The following is a 21,029-nucleotide window of genomic DNA, read 5'->3' as shown; positions in this document are numbered from 1 at the left end:
ACCTGACAGTCCAGGACAAAGTCGCCAATTTTGCAAGGGCAGTTAGTTATTACAGTAGGGAGTAGCTGCTGATGGTGTCCAAACTGATAGTATATCAGCTTAATCCTGGAATTCAGAATTAAGATGATGCCCAGACCAGTCTTGGTGCAATTCCTATCCATCAAAATCATGACTATAGACTGTGGCCCCTATGAACACTTCTAATAGTTGTACAAACTGTGTATTTGTACAGCTGCCCATTTCCCTCCCCAACCCCCCAGTCCAGCCTAATATTTTATTTTCTTGATAACTTGTTTTCCTAAACTGTTTCTATTCATTTAAAACAGAAAACATATGGTAAAGATTCTGTTTCTCATACTTCCTGAGCAATGAAAATCTAGCACACAAAATTTAATTATACTTATTAATATTTGCTAAATACCACTGCAGAGATTTCTGGCTGCTGAGTTTGTGATTAGCATTTGTATAAACTGAAAGAGGCGTTATCCCCACCCATCCTGCATTGTAATTCAGGCCTTGCATAATCCCCGCCCAAATGCCTATTTTCAACCACACAGCTCATTACTTTTTCTGAATCACATATGGAAGCCACACCTGTGATTGCTCATAGACTTTTGCTCTACTATTTATATATTGGTGTGCACCTTGATCCTAGTTGTGGTTAATTTTGGAAAAGGTGTTTTATATTCCATATTTTAAATGGTGTGCCACTGAAACATGGTAATCATTACTGCTATTCATTTCCTTACAAAGTGATTCAGAAGAGTAGCTTCTCTGTTTAAAACCTGCAGCTTCTTTCTCAAGGTCACCCACCTTTATGACTTAAATCCACAGTGAAGAGCGCAAATATACCGACATGAAATGTAAAAAAAAAAAAAAAAAAAAAAAAAAAAAAAAAAAAACATGCCAAATTACCCCACCATCACCACCCTGAATCTATTCAAGGGTGCTAACCGTTGCATGTTTTATCATGATGGCTGAACACTTTGAGGCCCTCAATGCACAAAGTCTCTGGATCAAGCATAGGATACACGATCCTGACCCCAAAGAACAATCTGTCAACCATCCACCCTGGTGACAGACACGTATATTCCTGTTAGCTAAATAACTTATTTTGCCTTTAAAAATGTTTATTATTCTCACAGCAACTTGAAGGGCAGGGTCAGCATTACTGAGTACCGTTCTGGAAAGCAACAGGAACATATGACCAACCCTACATACTTAGCACTATTCAGGCCTAAAGTCCTCAGGGAAATTATACCTTTCAGAGAAATCCCCACTAAAAGACCACTTCATTTCATGCTACATCGTATCCAACTGTTGCATGGCAAGACACTAGTGAACCACAGGTGGACCTTCGCAAGGGTATGTGGTGTTGTTTACTGGCTGTTGAGCAAGGTCCAGAGGAAACCCAAGACACATATTAGGTTGCACCTGGTGACTTCGTTTGTCATCTGTCACGTTGACAAGTTATTCAGGAAAAGTTTTCCTGCATCCTGGCTGCACACCCCTGCACTTGGAGCTTAAGCAATTTGAATTGGCATTCTGCTATTATGATGCAGACTCTGCATCACTTCAGTGCACCAATACGCACGTGGCAATGCAGAGGCTTCTAACAACTCAGGGAGGAGATGAGAATACAAGCATACACCGTGACTGATACTGTTGCTCATTAGATTAAAAATAGCCTGAACTGCTTTTGCCTGGGGGCAGGGGAATGTCTTCTGACAGAGTCTTGTCTCATCATGTTTTAAAAATAAAATAATAATAATAATAAAAAGAAAATGGAGTGGTCAGTTCATTAAAAGCCACAGGGACAGACAGCCCTGTCTAAGATACACTCTTTTAAAAATGGATGGCAGTGGAGTGATAGGTGAGTTCCTGCCTTTTACATAGGCTGATGGAGGACTGACATGGGGCTCTAAAACTGAAGAGCTAGCCTGAAGCAAGGATGAGCTGTTTAGCACCTAGCTTCAAGTTAAATGACTTAATGCTAGTGTTTTGTTAAAGACTGAGTCTAAACATACATGTTTCTTTGGGGTGAGGAGACATGCAATTTTCTCCTATAGGATTTATTAGTCATATGATGCCCTGTGCTGGATGGACCCCATCGCTCCCCAGTCAACATGTTGACTGGAGGACCAGACTACCTCTTTAGTGAGATAGACAGCAATGCAATCTTAGCTTTAGATAACACTACAAGGCACACAGAAGTAAGCTCAAGATGCTGGTCCAGGGTGTTCTGGACCTACTACCTCTCTCAGGCCATACTTCTCCTGTCATCTGAGCCTAATTGGACAAACTTAATCAAACTCAGTCTCCCTGGTAAGGCAGGATGCTATTGCATGCCTGAAGCAGTAAAATATGTAAAACTGCTGTTTTATAAGCAATCCAGTTTACAATTTAATGCCTGAGCTTTACACTGGGAAATTCAGTGCAACATAAATAGGGCACCCTGACATTCTCAAGCAACGTGACCAGATGCAGACAGTCTTGCTGGCTACAGCCCTTGAGATTCAGAGACGCCAATATTCCCTCTAAATATGTTCCGCGCAAAGAAAACCACAAGCGGCCACGACCCTTCCACTGAAAGCTAGAGAGGCCAAGGCCTGCCTCCTCGTTGTAGACACACTCGAGGAAATTCCTGCTCCGCTCCCGCCGCGAACACCGCCTCCCCAGCGCGTTAAAGCCACGGGGGTGCCGCGGGCCAGGGGCCGCCGCGGCTGCCGCAGAGGCCGAGGCCCCGCAGGCCCCGCACGGGGGCGCGCTTGCGCTGCCGGCCCGCCCCGGCTGGGCCCGGAACGGGCTTTTCCCGTCGCAGGCGTTCAGAAGGGGGCCGTTACCAGCTACCGACCTGCTTGGCGCTGGCGCTTCCCCTAACGCGCCCCCTGCCGCTACGTTTTTCTTTCTTCATTATTTTAGGGGTTTTAATGCTCTGTAGTCCCCTGTGAAAGGATAAACCAAACCAAACCAAACCAAAACCACTGAAAAGAGATTGGCCAAATCCCTCTGTCTCCCACACTTCAAGTATTTGTAAACATTAATAAGATCCTCTCTCATTCTTCTTTTCTCAAGGCTGAACAGACCCAGGTCTCTCAGCCTTTCTTCATAGGGAAGATGCTCCAGGCCCCGTACCATCTTTAGGGCCCTCCGCTAGACTCTTTCCAGGAGATCTCTGTCTTTTTTGTACCGGGGAGCCCAGAACTGGACACAGTACTCCAGGTGAGGCTTGACCAGGGCAGAGTAGAGGGGAAGGATCACCTCCCTTGACCTGCTGGCCATGCTCAAATTTCTGTTAAGTAGACTCTCTCAGTCTTAGAACAGAATAAAAAATAAAAGTGTATAATCAAATTCCTGGTCTCTTTGTAAATCATAGAATGGCCAAGGTTAGAAGGGACCTTGGAAGATCATCTAGTCCAACACCCCTGACAAGCAGGATCACCTAGAGTACATTGCGCAGGATGGCATCCAGGTGGGTTTTAAGTATCTCCAGAGAAGGAGACTCCATGACCTACCTGGGCAACCTGTTCCGGTGCTCTGTCACCCTCACAGTAAAGTGCTCTCTCATATTCAGACGGAACTTCCTGTGCTTCAGTTTGTGCCCGCTGACTCTTGTCCTGTCACCAGTGGGCACAATAATAAAATAATAAATGCTTGATAATAAAAAGATTTCTGGAAGCCTAAATGCAATACAAGGATAGAAATATTTTCCTTCTACTGTTATGAAGTACTACAATCCAGAAATGCACAGCTTCTCCTGTATTCTGAATCATGCCCATTTACAAAACAAATGATTATTCCAGGTTCCAGAAGAATCTCTCCATAATTCGGTTTACATTTGCATGGCAATACCAGTTAGACATGTAGATTTTAATGAACAAGCCTGTCCTGTCTTAAACAGATTGCAATTTTTGCTTATCTTGAGCATATTTCAAAGCTAGAGACACATGAAAGCTTTTCTGAACAAACTGGAGGAAGAGCATATAGCTAAAGGAGTTCTCCCAGTAAATACTAACACTATAGAGACACTGCTTAATTCTAAGCATGCAAAAGTACCTATGTATTCCATTATCAAATTGCAGTAAATGAGAAGCAACTTGTACTTGTTTTCCCTTAAAATTACCAATCATAAAGGAACCTATGCAGTCATTTTCTAAAGTTCAGACTACACTTCAGATGTATGCAGAACCGAGTCTTCAGATGCTGTGGCAAATTCAGAGTCCACTGAGGTGCTGTTAAGCATTACTGCTGTCAGTCAGAAAACACCAGAACATAGTTATTTGGTACAAGAAAGGTAACATAGACAAAAACCATTCCCAAATTCTTAATTCTCATGGAAATATGTCTTTACTACTTCCTCTACAGAGCTATCCAACAACTCCTCTAAACCAGCATATGCTCACTTAAGCCAGGCTTGAAGCAAATTCTAATTTCCAATAAGCAGAAACAAGCACTGCTTCTGGTGGTAAACTGCTAAGTCCAAAACTTCCTACTTTATGTTAATGATTAGCTGCCTAAATAGCTTGATGAATCCGCAATCATTTAATTTAGAAAACAAAATCAAATGGTATTAATGGCATGGGCAAGCTCCTAGCTACAGGAACTCTAGGGTGCTTAATAAGAGAACATTCCCACTTATACTTCAGTTACATGCTGCATTAGAATGAAGATTACCTATTGGCCTTATTTATACAATGCAAACTAAATAGTGTTTTCAACAAATTCTAGGTTACAATTTAACAATGAATTTTGGCTCATACTTCAAAAGAACCACCTGAAATACTAGATAGAAATTGCTTTGAACAGTACATTGCTAGCCATGGTGGTAAAAAGGTGCCACAGGTCTGCGATGGGAGAAAACACACAAAGAAAGACCACACAAGCAGAGTTGCTTCGTTTTTATTTATCACTAAAAATTTGTCCATATGATTTTTTAAATGCCATCCAAGAGATAAGATTATTAAAAGCTGGCTTCTTTTTAGTGATAAAGCTTTTTGCTAACAGGATCCAGGAATAAAGACCACTAGTTTGTAAGACGTCCCAATATAGGTGAGTACTGCTGCTAATTTCAACCACAATTAAATGGGATTTACAACAGTGCATCTTTTTGTTATTCTACAAAGGATAAGACTCTCCTTCTGAAATTGTTCTAAACCCTGTCCCACACCAACTCTTCACTCTTTCAGTATTAGGGGTGCCTTCACCTGTTCAGCCACTTCCTTTCCCATCAGTGTTTCAACAATGGCCAACCCAAACTCAAAGCTGGTACCAGGGCCACGGCTGGTGAGGATGTTCCCATCTTTCTCCACGCGGCTCTCGGAGTAGCAGTAGTGAGCTGGGGGTGGTGGTGGTGACAGAATAGAAAGAGAATCAGTCTCCAGCGCAGTGCCGCTGACGCCACAGAGCTGTCTGCCACAGGGCACTGCCCACAGGCTATGGCAACTGAGCAGTGTTCACCTCTGACGACATCATCACGCTCTACAGTATGCATCTCAAACACCTATGTGGGCCAAGCCCACTCTGGGTTCTGCATCCCTGTCCCTCCAGAACCAAGCAAGCCATTGCTGCATGTGGTCCTCAGAGAGGAAAATGGCCCCTTGGGAGCTGCCAGCTTATTCACATGGCATGTGAGCACACAAGCTCATTGAGAAGCGCTCGCTGTGCCTCTTGGCTCCCATGGGGTTATTTTTGGAAGTCAGACTGCATTTGTACATCTGTTCACAACTTTCTGTTTTCCAAATGCATGCAGAAGAAACTGGAGGAATCTTGCCATCTCCTGCACACTTCCAGATTTGTTAATGCTCACAGAATGACTTCTTAATAGTGCTTTAACAGCGCCTTCTTTAGGTATGAGAAATAAAGATGGGCCCACCAGCTGCTCATAGCATCAAAGCACTACCAATGGGAAAGCAGTACAGGTGCTCCCAGGGTTTGCTGTTGGGACTGTTGAGGCAAAGAACCAAAATGGCAAGAGGTAGCTCTGCCTTCATGAAGACAGGGAGAAAAATGCTCCCAGCATGACTGCAGCAGCGTATTTTGGGAATGTCAATATAGCCTTGTATTTTCAGGTTAAACTGACTTGGAGATACAGTCTTAGCATATTCAGTCGAATTTTGATTATGTGTATGAAAGAACTAAGGAAATTCAGAGATACAAAATAAGATACAAATGTTATTTGTCTTTCTTTAAATGAAGAAAATAATTTCTGAGAAGGGTTTAGAGAGAAACCTATAAAATTAATTACGTACCTCCATTCATCATTTTATCTTTGGCCAAAGGATGCGTTGTGACTTTGCTTCCAAACCCTATCCCATGTGCCAGAAGGGCAGTAGGACCTGTATGGACACAGAGTTGCATCTGTGAGGAACTTTTCTTCTACAAACACTTAAGAACATACATTCAGGCACTAGGCCCTCAAAGGCCCAAATCTCACTGTGGGAAGACTACTTATAAAATTGACGCTGACTTTACCTCTGAAGCAAAAAGCCTCAAAAAGAACATAGCTGTATACTCTCTCCCATTCTATTACATAAAATGTCTTGTACAGAGAAGCATATGAAGAACAAAGAAAGTTTAGAGAACACTCAGTTTAAACACCTGTCCTACCAGTGACTGTGCTGCCTTATGAAAGAATCAAGAGCAATGGCCACTGCACTTTTTATTTAAAACTGCTTGAAGTTAAGTAATGAAGAGTCTATATTGTAATCTGAACATTAACTAGGTACGTTTATCTTACTACAATGTTGAGTCTTGACTTTAGAGACCTAACAGATAAAATTTCACTTGAAAAGGCCGTTACATGTTGGAATTGTATGCCAAACAGTGTTTTGTACAGATGATGGGCTAACCGCTAAGTTTTGGGTTTTAACAGTCTCTCTTCTTTTCTTCACTTCCTCCTTGGCCTGAATTGAGGAAGGAATTTGTGTAAAGTCTTATTAGGTCACCCAACAGAAAATCCTTAGGGGAATTCCAAAAGAAACTGAATATAGGATTTGCCTGATGCAAGTTTCATTTCTGCACATTTGATTCATTTCAGATATAGTCCAGGAAATTATCTTGTGTTCAGCTAGAAATCAGCTCTGAGAAGCATTATACCCAAGATAAATGAACTCTCCTGTTTACAAGCAAAAGCCTTTACTGGGCAACTGAGAATTTGTAATTGTTCTGAAACAAATATGGATAGAAGAGTAGAAGACTACCACTGCCAAATTCAAGAATATTCACAACTCTGTATGCATATTGCAAAACTGAGGAACAAAACCAAAACAAAACAACAGCTATATACCAGATTCCCAAAAGAGTTAAAAAATACTCCATAAATACACTCTGTTAGAATGTATTTTATACACTCATCATCACTCTCCTTATACTTGCCTACACATACCTAGGCCAATCTCTCAGTTCAATTGCTGTTCTGGTTTTGGCTGGGATATTTAATTTTCTTCTTAGTAGCTGGTGCTTTTAGGGTGAGAATAATGTTGATAACACACTGATGATTTAGTTGTTGCAGGGCAGCGCTTACGCTAAGTCAATGACCTTTCAGCTTCTCATGGCTGTTCTGCCAGTAAGGAGGCTAGGAGAATGCACAAGAGGCTGGGAGGGGACAGATGACCCCAACCGGCCAGTTGGATATTCCACACCATATGACCTCACAGTGAACAATAAAAACGGGGGAGTTGGGGAGAGGGGGGGAGGAGGGAGGGGGCAGAGTTGGCTTGGGGGGTGTAGGGAGTCTGCCACTGCTCAGGGTCTGGCTGGGCAAAAGTCAGCAGCAAATAGGCAATGGCATTATGCATCACTTGATTTGTATATTTTTTAATCATTATTTTCCCTTCGTTTTCTGTCCTATTAAACTGTCTTTATCTCAACCCACTTTTTTTTTTTTTTTTTTAATCATTTTTTCCCCCCCACGATTCTCTCCCCCATCCCACTGGGCAGGGGGAAAGTAATCAACAGTTGTGTGGTGCTTAGCCACCTGCCAGGGTAAACCACAACACTTGGGAATATTGGCAGTTATTGTTCATTTTTTTTTCTTATACATACAAATTTCATGAAGAAATTAACGAGATATCTGGCTGTTCAGAATATGTAAACAGACAACCCTCTCCACAGAGTGATTCCATCTTGTGCTTCCACGCAGCTGAGGAAGAGTGAGTCTGTAATTCTATATTTACAGCCTTCCTTCTGAAGCTAAAGGGCAGAAGAGGAGGTGCGAGACAAATTTATAGTAATGATGTTCTGCCAGCACTGTGTCCTTACAGAAAGATCGTCAGAATAAGCAAGTATTTTGAAAAAAAAAAAAACTAGAACTTTATTTTTAAGACACTAACCTAACTGATTGGAAAGAACCGGGTACCAAGCAGAACTGCAGAACTTGCAGGTTAATTATTCACAATACTCCATAGACCTCCTCCTGCTAAGTTTGCACAAAATTCAAATGTTCAAATTAGTGTTTGCATATAGTACAAATTCCTGCTACTAAGTTACAGGAATAAAGATTCCTAAGCCAGGGTAACTGTCCGTATGCCCCTTCAAGTATATCCAAGTTTCAATATCCAAATATTTTACAAAGCAAGACGTTTTATTGACTAACCTGCGCATATAGCAGCTATCAGGCCTTTTCTGCTTTCCTGATCGTTCAAAACGTCTTTAACAGCAGAAGACTGTATAAAGATACAAGAAGTCATTGATTTGGGTTGATTATATGAAGCATGGTTGAAATATTTTCCATTGCAAATTTGTGAGCAAGATTTACAGAGAGAAACAGCTGACAACTCTCCATCCTACCTCAGGACAGACGGCAATGAAAACATTAAGGGGAGGAAGAAAAACTGAAACCAATAAATACTTGCCCCACAAAGAATTTGCAAGGAAATCAGGAGGAACTACAAGGAAATCCTCAACCTACATAAAAGCAGGCTATTCTACGGCCACAGGAAGTCACTGTTCAAGAACTTCATGAGACAAATAGGACAGAGCATTCACAAGCTACCTCCAGACAGTTTGCATCATTCTTAAAAAGATTTATAACAGATATTTGTCTCACATTCCAGGGCTTACAAACTGTGTGATATTATCCAAGTGCTATTTGACAGATTCACTCATTTGTCTGCCTGCCTTCCACATGGTATAAATACCACAACAGTTTTGCACCAGAGAGAGACTTCTTGAGTAAAGGAACAAAGAGTCCTCTGGGTTTGGCCTGTTTCAAGCTTCATGGAACTAAGTCTTCATTTGCAATTGTTTCACCTTCATAAGATTATGAAGAAAGGCCTTCGCACAATATTGAGCAGTCTTCCATTTTTGCTCAGCTTAACTAGGCACTCAAATCCAAGAATTTATAGAGTATATATGCAAGAAGGCGTAAGATTAACAATTACTTACCTCTTACTCATTTACTCAGAAGAGAATTTTCAGATGCTGTACTGAACTTGAAGAACTAGTAAACAAGTGCAGACCACCTACTACCCATGAGAATGCTGATGAACCTTTAAAATACCAGCACTTTACCTCTGACAAGTTTTGAGCACCAAGGTTGCCTCCAGGCAGGACAATGACATCGTAAGGCCCCTAAACAAACAAAAGATAAAACTATTCTGTTGAACAGAGGCTGGTATATTTGTCCCATTGTTTTAAGGACACTACAGCTTAGTCAGGTGAGAGGCAAAGGGATCTGCCTTTTTTTCCACTGAATGACACTTCAAGAGCACAGAGGTAGATCCAATTATGGAACAACATATTATTTCCTGTTCCAGGAGCAGCCTATTATTGATGAAGTCTGTCACAGAACAAACTTCTAAGCCTAGTGAATTTAAGAGCTTCAGCAAGCAAACCGCAGCTCATGCACTGTGAGGACAAGTGTTTTTGCTGAACCTACTAAACCGTTGCTTAGCTTTCCATCAGAAGATTTTGTTGTTCCAAATCATGGTATTCTGGCATGCTGATGAATGTGAAAAATAAAGCTCTATGTTTGACACTGCACAAAAAAAAAAATACCTGTTCAGAATTATGAAATCTGATCTTGGCATGCTGTGAAGTAGAACAACACTGAAGGGACAATTGCACTGCAGGATGGGCAGTTCTGTGAGTCACTACGGCACAGAGCGAAGGTAACACACAATATATCCCTAAAGGTAACGTATAAGCTTTAAGAATTCATTCCTGAAACTGTAAGAAAAGCCTTATTGATCATTATACCAAATCGAGGTGATGACCAACCTCTTTTCTGGCATCTTCTAGACTGGCATCAGGACAAATGAAGACATCTCGACTGCACTGCACTGGATCTTTTCCTGTTAGGCCTGCAACCGTCACCTTGATCTAACAGAAGAATATATATATCATTACAATTCAAGAATTTAGGACATTTTTCTTAGCTATTAGTTTTGAAATGGTACATAAAATGAGCCAAGCAATATTAAAAGCTGGCAAAAACAGAGCAACACTTAAACTATATTGTGTACAACTACAGATACAAAAGTTAACAAAGAACATTCCACTAGGTAGAATTCAAGTTAATAACACAATTTTAAAAGCTCAAGGAGAATTATGTAATGTCATGAGCTTGATGAATACTGGGATGGTCAGATGCCTACAATAAAAACAAAACAAAACAAAAAACCACCCTACTGCTATTCATGGGAGTAGATATGGTTTTTGATAGGGTAAGATTTACTTGAAACATCTGCTCTAGTTCACTTTTAACCTCAGGCTCATATTTTAAAGGTTTCTTTAGCACAAACGTAACTTATTATGTATGCTTATTCGGAGCACAGCACAAATATTTCTAACCAGTAAGAAGGCACAGATAAACTTTCACCGTATGCAACAGACTACACCTTAAACTCCCAGCAATGAACATTAATTTGCGGCAAAGATTTTCACTTCACCATGCACTCATTAAAAGACTTTTCATTGTCTGCATACTCACCCCAGCTCTTCTCATAACATCAGTGGGGATTACAGTTTCCATTTCCTCTGCCCCTTTTGCCAGAATTACCAATGCTCTTTTCGAGGCCATGTCTTAAGGGGCTGCTGTTGAGTGAGAAGTCAGTGAAAAAAGAGGCTAAGGGGTTGGGGTGAAGACAGGCAGAGAGACAGAGAGTGATATGGTTAAAAAGCAAATCCCTTAGTACAAATCCTTCCTAACAGTAAAGTTTAGCAGCAAGTAATTTGCATTTTTTACATTACCTTCCATTTAAGCGATGTCAAAACTGTTCACTAACTTTAACTGATATTCAAAGCAGTCTTATTTAACCAAAGAGCTTTTTATAAATAATTGCAATACTAAGGGATTAAACCATTTGTGCACTGGGAGACACAGGCCATCGGCACCAGAACAAGAAACAACTTGGCCAGATCAAGACTTTACATGAATTCAGTCTGCCAGAGAGAAGGGCTCAAGGTGGGTGGCAGGGTTATTTTCAATTTGCACACCCTCACTCATACCCAGACTACTGACTCCTACCCAGGTCAACATTTACAAAAAGAGCTTGTATGAGCTTTGACCTCATGTCTGGTATTTAGTTTCCGCACAGCACACTTTATTAAGTTTCCTGTGACTTACAATGACTCTATCAGTGCCCCTGCAAACCCTGAGCAATAGATTTTCTGGGTATTTCACAATTTTGTGGGGGAGAAATGTGTGCACATGTGTGGGGAAGCAGACCACAGAATTTAGCAAATGGAAAAAACTAGGCTTAAGAAGTTTTTTTTTTTTACCTCCTAAATTCACATTGAGGTGAGTGACCAAATTTCCACTGGAAGGTTAAGTTAAAGTAACTTTAACTACACCGTGTAAAAACACACATCAACTTATACTGGTCTGACAGAAGTCTTTGAAAGCATCTATGATGTGAAAGAAGGCATTTCACAGATCATTAACTCTATGAGACAGATTTTTTTTCTTATTTAAGGAATTTCCACCCAGAAATGCACACGGAGTACCTGGAAGCTCTTCTCAAAATGAGATCCACACTTAGTTGTCTTCACCAAAGAAAACTATCCCCTCACCCTGCTTCAACTTCATGTATTTTCAGGTTTTGTCCTTACAGCTAGCCTCTTTTTGAAAGACAATCTCTAGAATGCAATAGCATATAGCAGAATGCCCTCCAGCATAGAGAACCAGCCTCAGCAGGAAAATTCAGAGTGTCAAATCCCACTTTTAGTGAGGTTTTATGTACTGTCCAACACAAGGCCAACTGAGCAAGTACACTGAAGTCACATCATCAGCAGTGATTTCAGGACAGCCCAGAGATATGCAGGAGCTCTTCTGGATGGTGTATGCTTATTGTGACAATTTTTCTTACAGATTTGACTAACTAGAATCAGACACCTTGAATAGCCACAATGCAGAAATACTGCATCTACTAATTAATGGGGAAAAATACTCTAGGTAAGTAGTTTGTATCCCTCTCTTTCATTGGCTCTTTAGATGCAAACAGGCATCTGATCCTGAAACCTTTACTCTTTTCCCTAACCTTTCCCTACCATCCTTGGACATTTATTCTGATATACTGACAGATTGCTCGGTTTTAGTACTGTTCCGATATGGGGGTGCATATGTGAATATCTGTCATGCCGTAAATACTACTAGGGTAAGATTAAGCTTTCTGAGAAGGTAGAACCAAGCTATGCAGACATGGCAGCCATTTCATTCAACAGGCTATCTATGCACATCAAATACAAGTCTGTTTGCTTCTCAGCGCCAGCAAGAGCACAGGCTGCCCCACATCTTTAAGCTAAATATATTCCCCTGCGCAGTACATGCAATTTGCTCAAGATGGTAGCTTTTGGCAGATGGCTGAATCACAAACTCTAGAAAGGCTGGCTAGAAAAAAAAAACGACTACAACAACAAAAAAATCACTTTCCAATGTCCTGACCAGCAGTTACCACAGGCAATAGATATTTTCGGGTCATTAGCTCAGCCAGGAGGACAAGAAAGCGACCTTCTCACCCCGCCCGCGACCGCCGCCAGGCTCCAAGACTTCCCGGCAGGCCTCCGGGCCTCCCGGCACCTCTCTAATCGGCCTCGCGAACCCCACACCCTCCGCGAAGGGCAGTCGGCAGCCGGCTCCCCGCCCGCCACCCCCCCGGGGGGCTCCTCCGGCCCGGCCCGGCCCGGCGCCCCGCCGAGCCCCGCGCGGGCGGCAGCGCCGACTCACCTCAGCCGCAGCGCGGTCGACGCTACACGGCCCCGCCCCCGCCCCGCCTCGGGCAGGACCCGGCGCTCGGCCCGCGCCCGCCCCCCTGCGCGGCTCCGCGCCTCGCCGCCCCGCGGAAAGCTTTGCACCTACCCTTGCCACGGTTACTCGTCTCTCCTTTTCGACTTACGAAATACCGTTTTTCTCACGTATCACCCACTCACAGCAGCACAATCACAAGTTACGTGGCTTCAAAACAAGCTGCTTCTGTTTTCCCTCAGGCAGCTCTCAAAAAAATTAAAAAAAAAAAAAAAGCAAAGGCCGCGCGGAAGCACAGAGAGAGAAAAGCAGTTACTCAGTTACTCTCTACTTCCCATCAACGAGCGATGTTCGGCCATGTCCTGGGAAGCAGGGCCTCAAAACGCATAGCATTTGTTTGGGAGGACAGACATCCTCATAAGGACCCCCTCCCCCTTCCCCACCTTTGATTGCTGAGTGTGACCCCCACATGCCACGGAATATCCCTTTGGTCGGCTTAGCTCAGCTGCCCTGGTGATGTCCCCTCCCCATCACTTGCCCACCCGCAGCCTGGTGGCTCCGGGGGCCTTGGAGGGCGTCCTGATGCGGTGCCAGCAGCGTGCGGCAATAGACACAACGCTGGGGTGACACCAGGGCTGTTCTAGCGACGAGTGCAGAGCACAGCACTGCATGGGCTGCTGCAGGGAAAGTTAACTCCGTCCCAGCCAGACCCAGCGCAGTCCCTCACCCAGCTGGCAGGTGCCGGCAATCACTTCATTCACCGGTTCTCCAGTGACGGGGCCGTGAAAGCCCTGGCACAGAAGCACGGGTCAGCCAACCGGAAGCGTGATGCACAGCAAAGGACCCGGCTGGAAGCCCTCCCGGGCACGCGTGCAGCTTCTGCCCCTTGCCCACGGCGGTGGAGAAAGGTTTCGTGCGCACGAGCGCGCGCTGGACACCGCGCCCGCCCCCGCCGCCTCCTCGCACGCGCGGCCAGCCCCGCGCTCCCGCCGCCGGACAGGCCGCGGCGCTGACGCACGCGGGGACCTGCCGCGGGGAGCCGCAGGGGCGGGGCCTCCAGTCCTCGTGCCTCCGCTCCCGCCGGCGGGGACGCGCCCGGGGCCGCCCGACGGCCTCTTTGGGGCTCGGTTTCCCTGGCACCGCCGCGCTTGGCCCGGCCCAGCCCGCGGCACCGGGCTGGGACCTGCCCGGGGCGGCGCTGAGCGCCTGAGGGACGCTTCCCCTCGGGCTGCGGCGCCCGCAGGGCCGCGCGTGCTTCGCGCTTTGTATCGTACTTGCGCGCTGGCTCGGCACACCGACTTCTCTCCGCCGCGACCGGGGAGCCGTTTCCGGGCTCGGTTGCAATGCGTCCCCTTTGCCTCCCAGGGCCGTCCCTACCGCATCCCTCGGGCCGGGACGTGCCCAGCGACCGGTTCGCGGCGAGGACGGGCCGGACCTCCGGGCCCACCGCGGGGTTTCCGCGCGGGACTCACCGGGAAGCCCCGGCAGGGGGCGGCGGGCGTTGCCCGGCAGAGTCGGGGGTCGCGCCGGCAGGCCGGAAACCCCCGCCGCCCGGGGTTTCCCCGCCGCCCCCGGGCTGACGCAGCCGAGCCCGCCGGGGGCTGCCCCTAAGGGCCGGCGCCCGCCGCCCCGCGCGCACTCCAGCCGTCCGCGCCGCCGCGCACCGACCCCATGGGAGCCGCAGCAGCGCGGCCGCCGCAGGCCAGCCGCGCGCGGGCGCTTCTGCCGGCGGCGCTGCTCGCGCTAGCGCTGAGCCCGGGGCCCGCGGCCGCCGCGCCCTGCGGCGCCGACTGCCCGGCGGGTGAGGGCGAGGGCCGGGCCGGGCCGCGCCGCGGGGTGCCGGGCGCGGCCCCTCTGCAGCGTCTGTCTGTCTCGGCCTGCAGGTACCTTCGTGGTGAGCGCGGGCTGCGGGCGGGGCGCGGGCTGCCGGCAGTGCCCGCCCGACACCTTCTCCAGCGCCGCGGGACTCAGGGGCTGCACGCTATGCCGCAAGTGCGAAGGTACCGGGAGGCGGTGGGGTCCGGACGCGGCGGCGAGGTTTAACCTCCGCCTAGATTGGGGGAAAAAAAAAAAAAAAAGGAAAGACGACATTTGTCATGCCGTTGTAAGTGGAGATGTTACCAGTGAAGTAAGATGATGCATCTCGCTGAACTGACCAGCTTTAATTTCTATAAGAGTAAAGGTCCCAGGCCTTTGCTGCACTAGTTTTCGTGTATTTGTTTTTTTTTTTGTAACATCAGGTTCGTTTGCACCTTCCAGGAAGATTCAGGTATTTAAAAGCGTGCTCACCAAAAAGCGATGCCGAGTGCACCTGCAAGGAGGGGTACCGATGCAGTGGCGACGGCTGCTCCCGGTGTGACAGAAGCTGTGGCGTGGGTGAGGAGAGCGCTGGGAGCGGTAAGATTGCCTTCCCTGCTAGCTTAATACGTTTGCATCCCCGGCACCTTACACAGCACGGCCTCTTGCACGTCTCTTAAAGAATTACAGCAAGAACGTCCTAAGATAAAAGCTGCTGGTGCTGTTCAGCAGTTTGCACGCTGCGTGGAGTGAGCGCGGTAGCAGACAAGCCCACTGAAATCATGCACCAGTTGGTTCCCTTGGCATGTCACTTCTTTTGTTGCCAGCATGTAGTAGGAAACTGTATCCAAGTACTGTACTAGTACATAGCTCACAGGGATGGGCACAGGGAAGGACTTGCCATGAATGCTTAGAGCAACATAATAAGATAAAGAGAATAGTAATTCTGTGAATGTAGATCATAGTTACTCTAAGCTGTTAAAAATAATGTTTCACATGTTGTTCTGTATGCTCATCCTGTAAAAACATACCTCTCCTTGTCTGTTGAAGGTTGCCAGACTTGCCACTATGGAACTTTTAATGATCAGCCAAATGGCTCCTGTAAAAACTGGACAAAGTAAGTAAGCTAAAAATAAATGCTGTAGCTTGACTGGACTTCTCTCCATGACTTTTTTTCTTTTTTTTTTTCTTTTTCTTCCCTTTAAATGTCTTTCAGGTGCTCAGCAAACCAGGTTGTGGAGCCTGGAACTGCAGCAAAAGATGTGGTTTGCAAACATACTTCAGATAATCCCACTTTAGCCACTATTCTATCTACCACTTCTCCTGGGATTCCACTTTTTGTCACTGTGCCAGGTGAGTCACTGTGTAGTATTGCTTACGGAGCTGAGGAATTATCACCAACTTACTATAGCTTTTTCACTTACTGTTTAAAGCAGGAGTCCTTTCTCATACCCATTTTGCAAGATTAATATAGAAGCAGCCATGTTGAAATGGAGACAAGAAGGTCAACTAATTCAAGTGCAGTAGAATTTTGCTCTGTAGCACTTCTTAAAGACTGTTGTTTGCTTCCTAGGGAAGAATATCCAGATGGACATTATCAGAATTTCTCTTGCTGTAGCTGGGCTGTTGTGCATGGTATTTCTGCTACCTTCATGTGTATGCTTCAGCATCTGGCAGAAAAAGAAACTACATGCTGTCTTCAAGAAAAGTAAGATAGATACGCTCCTCAATTTCATTTATCTTTTTGAAACTAGGCAGAAATCAGGAATCCACGTTTTTGAAGTCTCTTTAAAAGTTGCAGATAATTTTTTTTTCCTTCTAGAAGTTTGAAATAGTAACTGAAAGGAGAATTAATTTTGTTATTTTTATTACAAAAAAAACTCTTAATTATCAGTGGGTGTTTTAGCAGTATTACAGGATAACTGCAAGCATATCCATAGAAGTGAAGTATCCGTGCAGGTGGAAAAGCTTAACTGAGCTTTACTAATCTAATTTAAAGGTCAGTTCTATCACTTCCAAGTACCATCCTTGGCATGCACTGCAATAGCACCTTCCATTTCTGTCTGCTCAGAAACAGTATCAGTGACCTGGAGTCAGTATCTCTGAAGTTTGGCTTCAGTAGAAGTGGGGTTATCAGTCAGAATTTTTAAGGTTGGAAGGGACCTCTGAAGGTCAGCTGGTCCAACTCAGAGACTCTGAGCTGGTCCAGCTCAGAGATACTCAGAGTAGGTTGCCTAGGACCATCTCCAGGCAGCTTTTGAAGATCTCCAAACGAGGAGACTCCACAAGCTCTCTGCGCAACTTGTGTCAGTGCTCAGTCACCTGCACAGTAACAAAGTGCTTCCTGATGTTTAGATGGAACCTCTTGCATTCCACTTTGCGCCCGTTGCCCCTTGTCACGGCAGCGGGCATCACTGAAAAGAGCCTGGCTGTCTTATTTGCACCCAAAGCTGGAGTCAGGTCTGCACTGTAGTAGCAGTTGGGACGTGCTGCTAAAGAGATGCAGAACCAGCCTGAATCTAGCACTGCCCTCTGAGAGCTAAAAAGCCCTCTGAGGAAGCACAAGATTACTACACAAAGATGAGATGAATTGCAGCCAACAGTTTATCAAGCTCTAGTTTGGCTCTACCAAAAACTTGTTTTTTTTGCATTTAGAGTGAACTGTACAGTACCTATATTACCTAAGCTTTCAAATTATTTGGAGAATACTAGCCCATATTACCTTGGGTAATGGAAAGTGACTGTAATCATAAGTTAAGCTACCAGAAGAAAGTTTGCTTGCAGTTTCATAAGTGTTCCCAATCAGGACTTTTCTCCCAGTCCTTTGCAGCTGACACTGACAGAGCTGTTAGCAAAACTATGTATTATCTTAAAATTAACTGGAAGCAAAAGACTTGGACAGGAGGGGATGGGTGGTCCTGTGTGGAGATAGGAGTTGGACTTGAGCCTTGTCGATCCCTTCCAACTCAGGATGTTCTATGAGTCTATGATCTTGAGACTTCTAAATTGTGTCTCAGTAAGCATGTACATGTCACTCTTTTGCACTGCCCTGCATACCTAGTTGTTTTATTAAAAAAGCTAATACTATAGTTACCCTTCAAACTAGCAACTAGAAGAAAATAGCAAGGTTGTTTTTGTTGTTGTTCTGATTTTAAATTTCTCCTAACAGCTAAGGGGTTGATTTTCTAGGGTAATTCTGAATACAGGAGAGAATGTTACTCAGACAAAAATAAACAAACAAAAAAACAACAATTCCAAGTTAGTCTTCCTTTCATCCTTGTGGCAAACAGTACAAGCAGCAGCTGTTGCATTAGGGAAAACAAAGTATTATAAATTAGTTTTATTAGAAATAGTGTTGTTGAGAAATAATTTCATGCCAAATTATGGAATCACGTGGAAAAATAATTCTTGTTGACTTCCTGCAGTTGTGACTTGAGGAAGAGTGAAGTAGGATGGCAGAATAAAAACAACAGAAAGTGAACATTTGCTCTTTTTCTTTAGTGCATACTACACCTGAACAATCAGTTCAGGAAGATGCCTGCAGCTGCCGCTTTCCTGAAGAAGAACAAGGTGAATATCAGGACTGTGGCAAATCCACAGAATTCAGAGATCTTTTGGAGAATTAGGAATTGGACTGTCCAGGTCAACCATATTTGTGTTTCTTTTTAGAACACAGAACAAGAACCTGTTTACATAAATAGGGAGGAAACATAATCTGTAAATTTCAGAGTGGTACATAGCCCAGCGAGGAAGGAAAAAAACATAGCTTTCCTAATTCTTAAAAAAGTAAAAATATATAAAAATATCTAGTTTGTTGACTTTCTTTATCTAGCACTAGGAATCATATTTCTAAGAAGTAGTGCTTGATCTAAATGTAGTACTGCGCTTAAAAGAGATAAGAGAAGGCAGTATGGCCTTCTCCTTCCTCTGATAAATGATGTCTGACCCATAATGTACATGCAGTCTGAAAGCATTTGTCACTAAAAAGGAGATCAGTAGCACATTGGAGAGCTACATGTGACACTCATGGTCTCTCTATTGCTGTTACCAGCTCAGCTGTCCTCGAGTGTAGAGCTGCAGCTCCTCCTATATCATGGCTCAAACCCAACAGCGTTGGGTTCCTTTTGCAGCTACAGATAGATCTCGTTTCAGATTTTCAGTTGCTATCAGACGTGGAAACAGATACCTGGCCTGACCACCACACGCCTCCTTATGTAGGAGAGAGGAAGATATAAAAATCTAGAGCTGTAATGTGTTTTATAATAGTTTTTGTCTGCTGTTGTATTCTGGTGATTGCCTTAAAAGAGGTAGCGGAAACTCTGAGAAAAGCTGTGGTTGACTTGCTCTTAGAAAGGGATGTTACTGTGCAGCTGGACTGTAACACCTTCTGTTCTACATCATTCAGCTTTGATCTTTTAGGTGATGTAAATATATTATGTACATTGTAGATGAGGTATATGTAGAACGCGATACATTTCTGGTACTATTTCTGTAACTCTGAGGTTGGAAAGATTTTAACATCAGTGTATCTGTCTTTTTGATCAATTACTGTTACTTTGGTCTTAAAGAGAAAAAAGAAAATGAATGTTTGAGTCATGGCAATGACATCATTTTTAACCTTTTTCAAAACCAAATATTTTATTTTATTTCTTCAGTAAATGTTGTTCAAAAATAGAATGAAAACCCACCAACCTGTCGGGTAAAGGGTGATTTTCCTACGTGATTCCAGCTTAGAGAAGGATGCTGTTGTGTTTGAAGAATAACAGCCCATCTCTCCATTCAGCACAAAATCAAGATAGGTTATTTTCACCAAACCATGCTTACTAATTTTGATAAATTTCCTTTTTTGTAACTTCTTATACACGTTAGGAAATAAGTGTAGTAACCCTGAACTGTAAAGTTAAGTATATTTAAATAAATTATTTGTTTTGAGTCCCTAGTCTAAGTCTCCTTTCATCTCTGTTCATAAGAAATAAGTGACTAGTAAGCCAAGTTCACAAAAACTTAAAGACACAGATAGGACATATGAAAACCCACCAATATTTATAAATCAAAGAGTGGCCTTTACAACTGGGGAGGATATTTTAGAACCGGCTAAAATAGTTCTGCCTGTGATTAGTTTCTAATCCACACATTAGGTATGAGAATTAATGTACACATCCTGTAAAAACTCAGAACAGCTGGTGTTTTTTGCTTGGAAAAAGATATACTAGTTGGAGTTTTACATTTTGCTAGTGCATTCTGCATACATTTTGAAATACCCAGAAGACTGTGAAACCCTTATTTTCCTCTTCTGCACCTGAAGTGGAAGCAAATCTACTTACTCTACTTGAGGTGCTCATTTCAACACTTTTTCCAGAGAGCTTCGTTTTGCTGTTTCATACTGAAGCTTCAGGAGTGACATGAAAGTCCCATGAATCAAAAGAAAGCCTGTGGCCAAACAAACAAAAACACCTAAATCAGTACAAATTAATTTCAGAAAACAAGGGACACATTTACACTAGAACTGGCCTGCTGGACTATTTCAAGGAACAGTCATTCACAGAAAGAAAAGAAACAATCCGAATGAAATTCCAGGTCCAATCTTCCTTTAAATCAAAGGATTACGTTAATAATTCTACCTGTAATTTTTGTCAGTTAAGACCGTAGAAGCGTAAATTAATGATAAAATTAGGTTTGTACTCTTTCTGTGAAATACTTAATTAGATCTACAATGCAGACATGATTTTAAATATCAACCAAGAAGCCCTAACAGTGAAGAGCAAAACACGTTATTTTCAAAAGTAAAATAAATCATGGGAAAGAGAAGACGGGCACTTCACAGAAGGGCTGCAGTGCTTGCATGCTACCGGAATGCCTTGGCAGCAGCGCTGTATTTTATGTGGTTATCACGGAACTGAAAATACAGGTGAATTAAGCTGTTTTGCTGCTAAGCAAGATATTACAGTTCAGAGCAACAGGAACACTGTACATACTAAGATGGAACGTTTAGCAGCTTTTTGTCAAGTTCTGTGAATTGTAACTTTCCATAAGAAATTCAAATTACAGG

At 43.9% G+C, this 21,029-nt stretch overlaps 2 protein-coding genes across 7 annotated transcripts; one reads left to right on the top strand and one right to left on the bottom strand.

Moving 5' to 3' along the window:
- Window positions 1-4,883: 4,883 nt before the first annotated feature.
- On the bottom strand, window positions 4,884-14,787 carry PARK7 (Parkinsonism associated deglycase). Of its 5 annotated transcripts, none has more exons than XM_048067389.2 (7): window positions 14,656-14,787; window positions 10,931-11,065; window positions 10,219-10,320; window positions 9,511-9,570; window positions 8,594-8,663; window positions 6,249-6,335; window positions 4,884-5,335 (listed from the first exon to the last, which is right to left on the bottom strand). In XM_048067389.2, the coding sequence occupies exons 2-7, from the start codon at window positions 11,018-11,020 to the stop codon at window positions 5,175-5,177; spliced, it is 570 nt and encodes a 189-aa protein (XP_047923346.2). In that variant the 5' UTR covers window positions 11,021-11,065; window positions 14,656-14,787; the 3' UTR covers window positions 4,884-5,174. The 5 variants fall into 5 exon arrangements, with proteins under 5 accessions (XP_047923346.2, XP_013054050.2, XP_047923348.2 ...); XM_013198596.3 differs by lacking the exon at window positions 14,656-14,787 and adding an exon at window positions 13,911-14,096; XM_048067391.2 differs by lacking the exon at window positions 14,656-14,787 and adding an exon at window positions 13,166-13,272.
- Window positions 14,788-14,851: 64 nt separating this feature from the next.
- Window positions 14,852-19,919, top strand: TNFRSF9 (TNF receptor superfamily member 9). 2 transcript variants are annotated; one of them, XM_048067647.2, is made up of 7 exons: window positions 14,852-14,984; window positions 15,067-15,183; window positions 15,443-15,580; window positions 16,031-16,097; window positions 16,197-16,333; window positions 16,554-16,688; window positions 18,482-19,919. In XM_048067647.2, exons 1-7 carry the CDS (start codon window positions 14,855-14,857, stop codon window positions 18,604-18,606), a joined length of 849 nt encoding a protein of 282 aa, XP_047923604.2. In that variant the 5' UTR covers window positions 14,852-14,854; the 3' UTR covers window positions 18,607-19,919. The 2 variants fall into 2 exon arrangements, with proteins under 2 accessions (XP_047923604.2, XP_066838159.1); XM_066982058.1 differs by having other exon boundaries at window positions 15,067-15,287; window positions 15,424-15,580.
- Window positions 19,920-21,029: the final 1,110 nt, after the last annotated feature.

Source organism: Anser cygnoides, chromosome 23 (genome assembly GCF_040182565.1).
Source record: "Anser cygnoides isolate HZ-2024a breed goose chromosome 23, Taihu_goose_T2T_genome, whole genome shotgun sequence".
Taxonomy (NCBI): Eukaryota; Metazoa; Chordata; class Aves; order Anseriformes; family Anatidae; genus Anser; species Anser cygnoides.
Note: the sequence above shows the minus strand (reverse complement) of the source record. Positions and strands in the feature narration are given on the sequence as shown.

Coding starts and splice junctions, on each gene's coding strand:
- PARK7 (XM_048067389.2), bottom strand. CDS start 11,020: ATGGCCTCGAAAAGAGCATTGGTAATTCTGGCAAAAGGGGCAGAGGAA. Junction 10,321..10,930: donor ATGTTATGAGAAGAGCTGGG/GTGAGTATGCAG, acceptor TTCTTCTGTTAG/ATCAAGGTGACGGTTGCAGG. Junction 5,336..6,248: donor AGATAAAATGATGAATGGAG/GTACGTAATTAA, acceptor CACCACCCCCAG/CTCACTACTGCTACTCCGAG.
- TNFRSF9 (XM_066982058.1), top strand. CDS start 14,855: ATGGGAGCCGCAGCAGCGCGGCCGCCGCAGGCCAGCCGCGCGCGGGCG. Junction 15,581..16,030: donor TGAGGAGAGCGCTGGGAGCG/GTAAGATTGCCT, acceptor TGTCTGTTGAAG/GTTGCCAGACTTGCCACTAT. Junction 16,689..18,481: donor ACATGCTGTCTTCAAGAAAA/GTAAGATAGATA, acceptor CTTTTTCTTTAG/TGCATACTACACCTGAACAA.